This window comes from Carex rostrata, chromosome 8 (genome assembly GCF_964058835.1).
Source record: "Carex rostrata chromosome 8, lpCarRost1.2, whole genome shotgun sequence".
Lineage (NCBI taxonomy): Eukaryota > Viridiplantae > Streptophyta > Magnoliopsida > Poales > Cyperaceae > Carex > Carex rostrata.
In genome coordinates, this window is record NC_135925.1 from 6,178,868 (window position 1) to 6,192,045 (window position 13,178).

The 13,178-nt window shown below is 34.8% G+C and overlaps 2 protein-coding genes and 1 long non-coding RNA gene across 5 annotated transcripts; all 3 read left to right on the top strand.

Annotated features, from left to right (window-relative positions):
- Positions 1-979: 979 nt before the first annotated feature.
- On the top strand, positions 980-3,016 carry LOC144558190 (Putative membrane lipoprotein). Of its 3 annotated transcripts, none has more exons than XM_078306961.1 (4): positions 980-1,267; positions 1,541-1,594; positions 1,690-1,937; positions 2,570-3,016. In XM_078306961.1, coding segments are annotated over exons 2-4 (534 nt in total). In that variant the 5' UTR covers positions 980-1,267; positions 1,541-1,592; the 3' UTR covers positions 2,854-3,016. The 3 variants fall into 3 exon arrangements, with proteins under 3 accessions (XP_078163087.1, XP_078163089.1, XP_078163088.1); XM_078306963.1 differs by having other exon boundaries at positions 1,541-1,580; XM_078306962.1 differs by lacking the exon at positions 1,541-1,594 and having other exon boundaries at positions 981-1,267.
- A 941-nt stretch (positions 3,017-3,957) lies between these two features.
- On the top strand, positions 3,958-10,095 carry ARP7 (actin-related protein 7). The gene is made up of 7 exons (XM_078307284.1): positions 3,958-4,202; positions 5,392-5,616; positions 7,930-8,071; positions 8,353-8,597; positions 8,949-9,132; positions 9,435-9,502; positions 9,787-10,095. The coding sequence occupies exons 1-7, from the start codon at positions 4,125-4,127 to the stop codon at positions 9,937-9,939; spliced, it is 1,095 nt and encodes a 364-aa protein (XP_078163410.1). The 5' UTR covers positions 3,958-4,124; the 3' UTR covers positions 9,940-10,095.
- Positions 10,096-10,146: 51 nt separating this feature from the next.
- On the top strand, positions 10,147-10,438 carry LOC144558436 (uncharacterized). Its single transcript, XR_013512909.1, has 2 exons — positions 10,147-10,233; positions 10,276-10,438. It is a non-coding gene; the product is annotated as an uncharacterized LOC144558436 (long non-coding RNA).
- The last annotated feature ends 2,740 nt before the right edge of the window (positions 10,439-13,178 follow it).

Sequence of the window (13,178 nt, forward strand, 5' to 3'; positions counted from 1 at the left end):
AAAAAATAGAGTTGAGTGAGGCTATACATAGCCCATTTTATTTGTATCTTTATTTTCATAGTTCAAAAAATTGATCTGAATTATTTAGCATAATTTTTGTATGAAAATATATTTAATATGTACTATGGATCAATATCTCTATTTTCATAGTTCTAAAAATCAATTTGAACCGCTTTCATACGAAAATGTACTTATAGATCAAATTTTACATTTATTAGAAACTTTTACTTTTTTTTAGATAGATAAAAAATCACTTGATCTAAAGATTATGTACTATTCAAAAGAAGTGTTTTTCTACTTATCTAAAAATAGTAAAGATGAATATAAAAAAAATCTAAAATTTAATCTACAAGCATATTTTTGATATGAAAATCTTCTAGAATTATTCAAATTGACTATTCAAATTAAAAGAAAAATATTAATACACAGTACAAATCAATCTACACTATACATGTTATCATAGCCTCACCCTTTAGGAGGAGAATTAAAATGCAGTCCAATCGTACTCCAACATCTTTATCTTTAATTTCAAAGCTCCAACAAACGATCCGAACTGCTCAACATGATATCCACGTTAAAATATAATTGGAGACCAAGTTTTATGTTTTTTGAAATTTTTTTTACTATTTTTTAAGATAGGTACAAAATCATTGTTTTTAGATGGTCCACAATTTCTTGTAAAACAATAATTTTGTACCTATCTTAACAAATAGTAGATTTTTTCAAAAAATATAAAAATTAAAATATGGATATCATATTAAGCGGTTCAAATTGTCTGTTTGAACTTTGAAATTGAAGAAAAAAATATTGAAGTATGAAGGAGGCACGAGGCAATGAGGTATTTGAGCCTCCTAAAATACTAAATTACCCCTTAAATTAATTTATTTGTTGACAAATAATGTCCAAATTTTAAATTTATGACAATCGGCCCCCTCAGTAGTCAGTATCTTGTCCAAGAACCAAACCCTCCGTTACCAAACCCAAACAAAACCTTCGGTCCGTCCACTTTCATCTCCTCATCCAAAACCTCTGTCCTCTCGGTCCTCTTTCGTTCTTCCTTCATTTCCCTTCACGATTTTACTTCTCTGATTAAAGCTGAACACATCAGAGAGTGAGAAACCGAGACTTGGATAGGTTTGTGTGTATATCGGAGCAAATACGCATCAGACAGAGAAGAAAGAGCTGTGATTTCTCCATTTGATGCTGATTGGAACCTTCAGTCTTCTTGATTGATCTTTTGTCATTGGGACGTGATATTCTTTTATAGGTGAGGAATTAAATAATATATTTTAGTAATTTGACCAAAATGAAGTAAGCTGATCTGAGCTCAATTTGAGTGAGAGAAAGAGATAGAGCTGTATCTGATTTTAATAGTCCGTCGGTTTCTCTTCCAGAAGTCACATGCAGTGAAGGATGTGATCTGAGCTTCACCAATTAACCTACCGTGCGAAGAATTTGATGTTTGTTTTAAGTGGAAGTATAGTGATTGTGATATTTTTTTTTTCACTCACTCTAATTAGACACCCAATTTTTCTTTTAGGTGAAAACGGTGCATTCTTTACTTGCCTTTGAAGACATTTGTAAAAGAGCCAATGTTAATGTTTCATACATGCATTATTTTGCGGTTTTTTTTCTTCTTCTAAAATAGCTGCTTTTCTGTGTTAATTGACTCAAGTTTTTTCTTAACAGGGGGACAATGATCATAAAAGGATTGTTCAAACGGTACCAGAGGTGGAATCCAGTGCACCCGACCTTGGGTACCTTTTTTGGCATGGGAATTGGAGTTGGTTGTGGGGTCGGGTGGGGTCCCGGGTTTGGGCCGGAGGTTGTTGGTTATGTCGGTTCTGGCTGTGGTGTTGGATTTAGTGTCGGTATCACTCTCGTTGGAATAGGTGTTGGTTTACCTCAGAACGGTCTCATAAAAGCTTCACAAAGTGGCAAGTTTCTATAGATCTTATGCAGTTAGGTTAGGTATTGTTTTTGGCACAAGACTTTAAGATACAATTTTCCAACTATAACATATGTTAGATGAACTTCTAAAGAAACTGGTGAAATTATTATTATTTTTTTGTACTGGGACGATAGGTGTAGTACACTTGCAGTAAAGATAGAGTCGTGGTATTGTATTGGACTGCTGGTACTGCACAATACAATGTTATAGGTACAATGTTGATAGAGGTGGCATTGGCTTTTGTTTAAGTAGGGTTGAATTATAATGGCCAGCGAAATTCTGACCCAACCCACCGAGACTTTTGCTCTGATCAGATTCGGTTTGATACAATTGCATATAGTCAAATTTTGTTGATATTGAAATTGGAAATACATCAGATCTTTCTTTCAAACCTGATTCAATCTGCCAGAAGGTTAAGAAACATTCACTGGAGCCTCAACTATTTAACCCCACTACCCCCAGTGATTTAGCCTCATCTGGTTTTTGTTAGGTCAACAGTTTCCTGTAGTTATGTTTGGTAGTCATACAGTAGCATGAGAGGACAATGCAGATCTTAGGAAGATGATAATTTGACATTTAGAATAATTGTTTGTAATGCCTTTATTATTTTTGTTCTAGCTTTTGCGGCAAGTAACATGTACCTGGAATCAGCAAGAGTCCTTGCAATAGCTGTGGTAAATGGAGTAATGTGGGACTGTATACACATGCTCTCTCCGCAAATAAACTCTTTGAGAAAGACAGCTTGTCAGCACCTAGCAAAATTTCGTGAGAATGCAATGGAGGCAACGAAGAGGGTTGAATTTGCAAATTTGAACAAGTCCTTGTCAGGAAGCATGCAATCTTCTTTACAGTGCTTGAGAGCTTTTAGAGATCACCACTGGCCTCCGCCTGATGCCAAATGAGATTTTTTGTTTTATTTGTGTCTTTTCTTAATTGATATGTGTTAGGAGATGGCAGTGTAGTTGAAATTGTAATAGAACTTCAGTTAAGCATGTCTGGTATTTTCCTTAAAATCGTATTTTTTGAATAAATCTCGCTGCCAAGTAAAAATATTCTTCTGTTTTCTTAGTTTGTTTTGTTGTTTCAAATGATTAGTTTTTCTTTGCTTGGAACCTGGCAGTGGGACCAAGGGGACCAAATACTTGATAGTATACATTTTTTTCCCTTGGGTCAAGTTTGATTGTGGGGGTAAGTGGAGTAAATCCTTTGCTCCATCTCCAAGCAACCAAAGAGTAGTAAATTTGAAGGAGTAAACTGGAGTAACATTTGAGCTAATTCAAATTAAGTTACTCTACCTTTTCAGGTGAGTAGCTTACTCTATTTGTCGATCAGATCTCGCAAATAGAGTAACATTTATCTTATAATTTTCTCTTTTTTCATCAACCAACTCTATCAAGTTCCAACCAAACATAATTAATTCAATCTATCTTAACTTAATTTTAAAGTAAGCAATTTGATCCGGGGTAAATTTATTTCACAACCAAACATCAGCAAGAGAGATTGTTTTTTTGAGTTCATTAATATAATACAAATATGCCATCTCTCATTGTTTTTGAAAGCAAATGCCATTGGAGGAATTACTAATTAATTTCGTACATATTGACACTTTCTGGTTTAGAGCAGGGAGAATTACATAGCTTGTATGGACTGGAGTTCTGAGAATAATTTTTTTTGTAGTAAGACGATAACTTTGTTAGCACTTAGCACCCATAAAACTATGCGGATTTTATCATTGTCATTTATTAGCATCCATAAAAGTCTATACAACGTACAATTTAAATGTCTAAATCTCTGTAAAAAGTTGCTCGCATTTCTAAATTGTTTTCTTCATTTACTTGCATAGAAAAAAATAGAAAACATGAAAGATTGCTGTCAGGGTTCGGCCCAACAAGAAATACAGCCCATGATCATCATTTGTGAAACGGGCCTATTATTGGGTGCGATTCTCAAGTGCCTGTTAAGGCCTGATTTGTTTTCCCCTCTATCAGAAAACCTCGCACTGATAACATCTTCGCCAGTAGCGTGAGTGCAAAACCCTCTCTCTCTCTGTTTAATTTCCCGCGAGAAATTTTCCCTTCTCAATTTCAAAGTCTTTACTTACTAGCCTTTTCAGACTAAGAACTTGCTTCTCGCTCTCCTGATTTCAGTTTAAGGGCGATCTAGGGTTTTGGCAATGGAGGCGGTGGTGGTGGATTACGGATCGAAGCTACTTAAAGCTGGAATCGCTTCTCCCGACCAGGATCCTCCTTGCGTTAGTGACACCTCTGTCTTTGAATTTCAGCATTTTCTTCTGTTCTTTGGGTTCCGTGCTAAAAAAATGCTACTTCTTTATTAAATTTTGGGGTCTAGGTGTAATTTTTAGCAAAGGGAAGAATATTTTCTAGGTCTTCAGTCTGTTATTTAGTTTAGTAGAATATTATATCAATTATAAGCAGAGATTACTATATAGTTGGGAATTTAAAGTTAATTCTGGAAAGCACCTCATCAAGGGCTTTGCCAAAGAAACAACAAAAACTTTAACAACCTTACAGTCCCAAACAAGTTGGGGTAGGCTAGAAATGAAATCCAATCTCAGTCACAAGGGATTTGCCAAAGAAAAATCAACGCCCTTGTTCTGTCTACTATCTACAGAAAATACTCAAATGGTGTAACATTTATCAAAAAGCCCCCTGAAATAAACTCTATCATTGTTCCCAGTGCCCTACAAATTTACTTCTGATGCAATTTAACAGTTGATTGGTCAAGTCCAAGTGTACTAGAGTCAGTCATGTGGGTTAATTTAAAGGCCAAAATTGATTCCAAATTTAATTGAAATCTGACCAGATATATTTTTGTTACAAAAGCAACTAATTTTAGCTTAATCTGAAGCATAATTGGTGCCAAAATAAGTTTTATCAATTAGGATCTGATCAAAAGGAATAAATTAAGATTTTTCAAGAAAAGTTCACTTCCCTTTTCTGATTTATGTATTTTCTACTTTTTATTTTGCCTCCTTATTTGGTTTGTTATAGTATTTCTTCTTCGTACTGCTTGGGAGAAATTTTGTGTGTTTTCTCAACAAGTTATGATAAATTTAACAGAATTTGAGTGTCTTGGGGCTTGCTTTGGATTTAAAGTGGGAGCACTGATGGTGCAAGCTTCTTTAAATCTTATCACACCCATCTAAAATTCTAAGCTTCAGATAGTAATTATTTCAAGCAACTTTTGAGATAAATTTTCTTTTTGTCAGAAAGGTTATCAGATTACAAATTTTAGAAACAAACTCTGTGTTGAAAGGATACATAATAAAGACAATGGGTACTTTTTGCATTTTAAAAATTGTGGGTGCTCTTTCCAGAAACAAGATATATAGAGTGTGCTTGTTTCAGTAAACCCCAGATAAAAATACTTCCTTTCAAATAGATGTAATTTGTATTTGCTGTGTTGCTGTGTTGAAACAGATAATCCCAACAAAGATGAAACGGGTGTTGGAGGAAGGAGAGGCGGCGGAAGGCGAAGGTACAGGAAATGTGGAGGAGGTGATGATCGACACAGTGGTGAGAGGTTTTGTCAGTGACTGGGATGCCATGGAGGATTTATTGCACCATGTTTTGTACACAAACATTGGCTGGGAGATTGGTGATGAAGGCCATATTCTCTTCACTGAGCCTCTCTTCACTCCTAAGGCACACTCTCTCTCTCTTTTTTGAAAACCTTGGCAGCGGCTGCCAAGTACTCTCTCTCTCTCTCTGTTTTTTTTTAAACTTCCCAGAGGCTACGAAGTGGTGAGAGGGGCTCGAATTCTCGACCTTTGGGTATCCAACAGTCCTAGGACCTTTTCCTAGCCAACTGTGCTACCGTCCCATTCTCAAACTCTCTCTCTCTCTTCCGCCCCCTTATTTCTTTTCAAGTTATACAAAGTTTCAAAAGTAGCAAATGCTTCTTAACTCACTAAATTTCAAGTTGTTTTGGTTTGCTAACATTCTGGGTTGTACCAGTATGGATTGTTCCATCAATTTTAGCTAAAAATGAACAAAAGGGAGCTAATGCGTCAAGTGAAGTGAGTTATTTGGTGAATGCTAGATAATACTGAAGTGCTGTGGCACTTTTCCTGACTTCTAACCAGTCAAGGTTTACAGAATATAAGAATGATTAATTTCACGTCAGTGTTGACTAAGATTTCTTTACTCATATTATACTGGAATACTGTATCTGTTGGAATAAATAGAAAATGCAACCCGTGGCTACCAAACAAAAAAGGCACAACTTGGAATTTTTGGGGATCAAAGTAGAAATTTCAATGACCAAAACAAGTATACTCTAAGATTCCCCTTTTTTAATTTGCTCTTCTTATTTATTTTGAAAGAAGGCTGAAGCCATGCACCATTGATGCTCATCCTATAACTTGCTAAATATTCCTTTTCATTAGAATTCCCCAAAACTACCTGACCTGCCTATGGTTGCTGGGAACAAGGAATTTTACTGTGACATAAAATAGGAATTGTTACACAGAAAGCTGTCCATTTGCAAGTATTTTTATTATGAACAAAGTATAATTTATTGGTGCAATAAAAAATTATTTAATGGAACTTTGATGGATGACCAATAAAATTTGAAATGACTCAATTTGTTTTGACTCACACTCTATTTAAATGATGGCAAACGTGTCCAATATTTTAATCTTTTGGTTTGGCCAATAATGTCAAAAATATTAAATGGATTTGCCATAAAAGATGGATGTACGCTAGAACTTCTGAGCTTATAAGGAAATAGTAGTCCACATCCAAATTGCAATGCATAAATTGAGCTATCTCATTTCTTAGCAATTGTAGCTGAACAATAGAATATTTGGAGTTGATGCAATAATTGAGAAAAATACAAGCAGAAAATAGAGATATTGTAATTAATTAAAGATATTAATCTTAGTTGACCAACAACTTGTTTTTGTGACTCCGGTTGGGTTTCATTTCTAGCCTACCCCAACTTTTTTGGGATTAAAGGCTTGATTGTTGTTGTAATCTTAGTTGACCAACATTATGATGTCCTCTTGAATGAGGTTGTGAACCTCAACTGCCAGTTGTCTTGTTAGTAGCTGATTGAGGCTTTACCATTTTCCTTTCCTTTTCTTTTCTTTGAGCTTGTTATTTGTTAGAGTCATCATGTGGGGTAATTGTTCCAAAGCTTTTTAATCTGGCAACCAAAATCAGGATTCTTCTGGATCGAGTTCTCATTTTCAAACCACAATAAACTACAGATTTTATATATTAACTAGAATTAATATATCACTTTAACTTCATTGGTAATGAAATGATGTAAAGAGTTGAAGGATATACAAGATATATTGAGTTGATGGGTAAATATTATAGGAGTTAAACAGTCGAAGGATATACAAGATATATTGAACAGTATGGGTATTCTAAAGAGTTGAAGGTACAATATGAATTGAAGAGGAGGGTTAAAATGCCCCATGTCTTTCATACTTTATCGTGCCTCACATCCTTTTATCTCCGTTTTCAAAGTCCAAACAATCAATCCGAATGTGCTTGGAGACATATTTTATATTTTTTGGAATTTTTTTACTATTTTTTAGATAGGTACAAAATTACTGTTTTATTAAAGGTACATATGATGGAACTTGTTTGACTATAACAGTAGCATCCATTAGTGTATCAGTTGGCATCAATATGATTCCTGTAAAGCTAAGTACCAGATTATTCTTATTGGTCATCATCTATACCATACTAGTGAAGTTCAAAGTTTTGTGTTGAGTATATGAAAGCTGTGGCTGTCAAGCTCTCTTTCTCAAGAGTTCTGTTATTATTTGTATTGGGAAATTGGGTTATCGTGATGCTTCATTGCACAAATTGAGTGTTAGTCAAGGAAAATCTGGATCAAGATGGAGCTAAATGAGACTCAAGTTTGGATTAAGGTGGAATTTCTGTTAGATGAGCAGAAGTTGGAAAGCCTCCCTCCTTTATCTGAGATTTTTTTATGTGCAGTATCTGAGGGAACAACTGGTGCAACTGATGTTTGAGACATTTAATGTCTCGGGATTTTATGCCTCTGAACAAGCCGTGCTTTCTCTCTATGCTGTCGGACGCATCTCTGGCTGTACTATTGACATTGGACATGGAAAAATCGGTATGTTACCAATGAAATTACAATATACTATTTCATTTTTATTTTGAAACAATTATCTTGACCCAAACATTGCCTTCGTATTCGCCATGATTTTCTGCCTCTTTGCATACCTGTTGGTTACAATAATCTCAATTGGTATCAGTATACTTAAGGATGACTGTCATGCCACCCAAGCCAATACAGTACCAATGCAAACTTCAACTAGGAAAGTTATTTTTGCTCCTGAATTATGTATATTTCAGTTTGATGTGATTTGAAGATTTAGTTTGAATGTTGAACAGATGTTGCACCAGTTTGTGAGGGTGCAGTGCACCACATAGCCTCGAAGAGATTTGAAGTTGGTGGGGTGGATCTGACAAATTTGTTGGCTCGAGAGCTGCAAAAATCAAACCCATCAGTAAAGCTTGATATTTCAGATGTTGAGAAAATTAAAGAGCTTTATGCAAAATGTGCTTCAGACCAGCTTGAGTTTGAGAAAATGAAAAATTCATGCCCAGCTGAGCAACATACCCTTCCTGATGGTCAGGTATTAATAAATGAATAGATCTGTATTTTTCTTTGTTGCTTGGTGTGCTTATTTAATGTCAGATATATCATGCATGATCTACAATACAAAGGAAATACCCACCTCTACTGATTGTGAACATAACTAGTATGTACCTGCCAAAATACCCCTCTAACTGTGCTCTGCATTTTGGAGGAAGGGTACTTGGATAATTTGTTGAGGTAACGAGAGAGGATGGGTGTAATGTCACTAGACCCACTGAAAGAAATTATATACATTATTTAAGGTGTAGTTTATATTTCTCACTTTAAATAAACTTATTTGAGATCGGTCTTTTTGTTTCTTCTCTTGAAATTATGTGTTTAATTTCAGGTTATTACAATAGGAAAAGAAAGATACATTGTTGGAGAAGCATTGTTTCAACCACACATTTTAGGGTTGGAAGAATATGGTATTGTAGACCAACTTGTGGCTGGTGTATCAAATGTGGCTTCTGAATACCATCGGCAACTTCTAGAAAATACCATGCTATGCGGTGGTACCGCTTCCATGACTGGTACATTGTTTTTACTCAAGTCATTCCAGTTGCTGCCTTTAGTAGTAGTATTTGGTTATTCTTTTCTTACCCTATTTTCCTAGAACTGGGATGGTATTAGCTGGTTTTGGTTGGGTTAATTGTAATACTCAAGTAACTGGAAAGCAATTGAAGGACTCAAGTATGCAGAAACAAATTGAAGACTATATGCACGGAAATAGCAAATTCAACTCTGAGACTGTAGTTTAGCTGTACGTCATTGAGATTTTGGATGATATATATGTAACTTTCACAATCCTTTTTCTTGTCTTCTGTTTTTCCAGGGTTTGAAAGACGATTCCAGAGTGAAGCTAATTTATCCACTTCTGCAATTCGTCCTGCGCTTGTTAAGGTAAAATGCATGTTATATAAACATCAAATAGCAATAACAGTTTAAGCACATGACATGTTATCTGAATGCATTGTGCTTGGTTGGTACTTCAGTTTCTGGCCTTGGTGGGGTTTGTACCACATCAACTTTTTTTTATCGTCTGGTTCTTAATTTTTTGACTCATCTGCAGCACCCAATAATTCAGTAGCTGGAACAACAGAATAGGAAAATAATTATTTGGAAAAGTGAGCTCACAAATTATTAAGTTCCACTAATGTTTTAGCATCATGTTTTTCTTACATCAGCCACCAGAATACATGCCAGAAAACCTAGCAAGGAATTCTGCATGGATGGGAGGTGCCATCCTGGCAAAAGTCGTTTTCCCACAAAACCAGCATGTGACCAAGGGAGAGTATGACGAAACAGGACCTGCAATTGTGCACAAGAAGTGCTTTTGACAAAGCAACCTGGCACTTCATTAATTTCTCTTATTTATTTTATTATTTTAGGAGAATGGTTTCAGACTGTAGTTTGTTTCTCTTTAGTCATTGTTCAGTAGTCTGATGTTAGTGACACTGATGTCAAGTTGTTTCTCAGTAGCTTTTAGGTGCCAATATTCGTCGCCTATTTCTCGCCCTTATTTTCTCTTTTGTTCCATTCCTTGACGAAGTATGGTCCCAACTATCAACAGACCCTGATTGTGTCGGAGAATGAATTAGAATCTGGGGTTTTCTGTTACAATTTTCTGTGCGGTTTCATACCCGGGAAGTATTCACGTTAGTAATTTATAGAAGGAAATGTGTTATAGAGTGTTTGGATTCAACCACAAGGTTGTTTAGCTCTTGCCATAATGCTATTATAAGGTTAGAATGTGTTGTACGAGCATCCTCGGTACTGGACCGCGTAGAATTTTTGTAGTCCAGCCAAAATTCGGGTTTGGATATCCTAAAGCAATGGCAGCGCCATCTACAAAGAACAGGGATTAATCTATTTATTTAAAAAAGGAATCGTACTTATATATTATTTTTTATATAATATAGAGTCAAATATTATCGATAGTGTAAACTTATCTCTATTCATAATATGAAAATTTTATATGATTGATTTTTATTCATGTTTTATTTTTATAATTTGAAAGTCGTATTTCTTCCGTTCCAAATAAATCCAAAATTTGAGTTTAGATTCGAGTTGTCGATTAAAATCCTGAATCAAGATTCGTTGCTATTCTCTTCGAACGCCAAAATCCTAGGTTTAGGAATTTTGAAAATTCCAACTCGAACCATCCGAGTTGGATTCGAGTTGGAATGCACGGAACTATTATTCGTGCCAGAGCAGATTGAACGATTGCACGGAACTATTACTTCAAGGGGACCCGAATTTTTTTGGAACATAGGTGAGCTTGTTTTGAAATTTGTGTCAAATAAAACAGAAGATTCAGATCTCATTCTACATGGTCCGGTACTACGTTGGATAGGGTTGCTCATGATTCGAGTTGAATCCGAGTTGAGGATAATTTAGATTCAATTAACGAATTCATGAGCTGAGTTGAGTCCAGGTTGCTAATTCAGTTCCGAGTTAGAAACTCCAATTTAGAATCAACTCATGAGCAACTCGAGTTGAGACGAGTCGACTCGTGACTCATAATGTAGTACATAGTGAGATAATCTAATTTAATTATAACAAAAGAAATATTACATGGTTTATCAAAATAACACATAATTAAAGATAGTATATAATGAGACAATGGCCAATACAAATTTTTAAATTATGAAAAATACCAAAATAGTACATAATTAAAAATTACCAAACATATAAGGTTTAATCGTTTGAGAAGCAGTGATTTTTTTTAGTTTCAAGCAGCAATATAGTAGATTGTGGGAAACAAGTATAAGGTTTGGGATACAAAAATTAGAAATATATGGATTAGGGTTTGGTGTGAGTCAAACTGAGTTGACTCCGAACCAAATTGTGGGTAACTTGGATTCGACTCATAAATCAACCGAGTCAGTTTCAACTCGAGTTATTAGCGAGTTGAATCCGAATTGATTCTGAACTGAGTTTCGAGTCGTGAGCTTTTTGTGCACCCCTAATGTTGGATCTGAATTTGTGTTGAACCGACTGATCTGGTCTGAACGGTCAAGAGGGGTTCCACCTGTTGTGTGTGTGTGTGTGTGTGTGTGTGTGTGTTCTCAATGTTATAATTTTTAGTTTGTAATAATCTAGAAGTCAATAATACGATAATTTATCATATAAAGTTTTGTTCATGAATTGAGTGATTAATAAGCTGTTATTTTGTTGCATTGAGTATTATTGCATTTATGAATCATTTCGAGTCAATGACTAGAATTGTGAAACTTCATGATATAGATGATATATATTCTTAAAAGTCTCTAACCAAGGTAATTAGCAGGAATACTAATTTACCGCTACAAGGTTAGTATGTGGATTAAAAGATGGTCAAGTTTTACAGACCACTGACAAGAGATGTCATTTTAATCAGATAGATACATGTTATAGAAACATGATATTTGACAGACCCCGAATGAAACATTAAATGAAATTGTGTTCGTGTCATTAATATTTTCATTCAGTGTTAAGTTCTACAGTATGAGGTATTCATCTTTCCTACTAAGATATGTGTATGTGTGTTTGTTATCTAACGCTGTCTGTAAAAAACAGTTATAACGGTAGCACTTCGGTATACATAGCTTAGTTGAGGAAGTAATGGTTTACCAAAAGTGTTATTGTCCCTAGTATCTCTATACGAGTTATAGTATCATTGGGTTCCTTGATAGAGTAAGATTATCTGCATGTGGTATGATTACAAGATTAATGATATTTGATAATATGCTCAAGATCAAGAAAATATTAAGTTTGCAAGGATGACACACACCTACCTTGAAATTGATCTGATAGCTATGAGACAAAGAATTAACACGAGTAAAATAGTTTACTGGATCGTGGTATTGTCCAATACAGCATCATCTGTGTAATTGGATGGTCATAGTGCATTCTGCCAGGTGCCTCCTATGATTATAGAAGTTAGTTTAGTTTTAATTCTATTTACCAACATAACACAGATCTTATTGGGTCACATCGTATAGGAGCTAATCGGAGAATCTTATTGATTAATAATAAATTGATCATGATTAATATTAAGATGGATATAATTAATTATATGTGATATAATTAAATTATAAATGTCATGTAAAAATGGCAAAGCAAAAATAAAAGGTTAATTTATAAACATACACGTTATGTTGTATAAAAGTTACCGAAACAACAACCGAAAGAAATATAATTGTACATGACAATTATATATATTTGATTTGGATTTTAATTGTTAATTATGGATTTAAATTATGGGCCAAAAGTTCATTAGCATTAAAGCCTTAATTAGAATTAAAAGCCCAAACCGAAAAGCCCAAATGAATTAAATTGATTTTTGGGCCAAAGTGCAAAAATCCAATTTGATTACCTCCTCTCCAAAACCGCCATACATGGGGGTATTTTGGGTATTTCACATCATGTCAAATGCCTATAAAGAGGGGTGAGGGTAGAGAGAAAGTTACTAATTCACTTGATACCGAATCAATTCGGTAATCTATTTTCTCTCTTTCTTGGTTTACGGTTGTTGTTTAAAGATCACGGGATCGGTGAATAGTGTTCTTACGAAGCACGCGGTGCATATGACTCA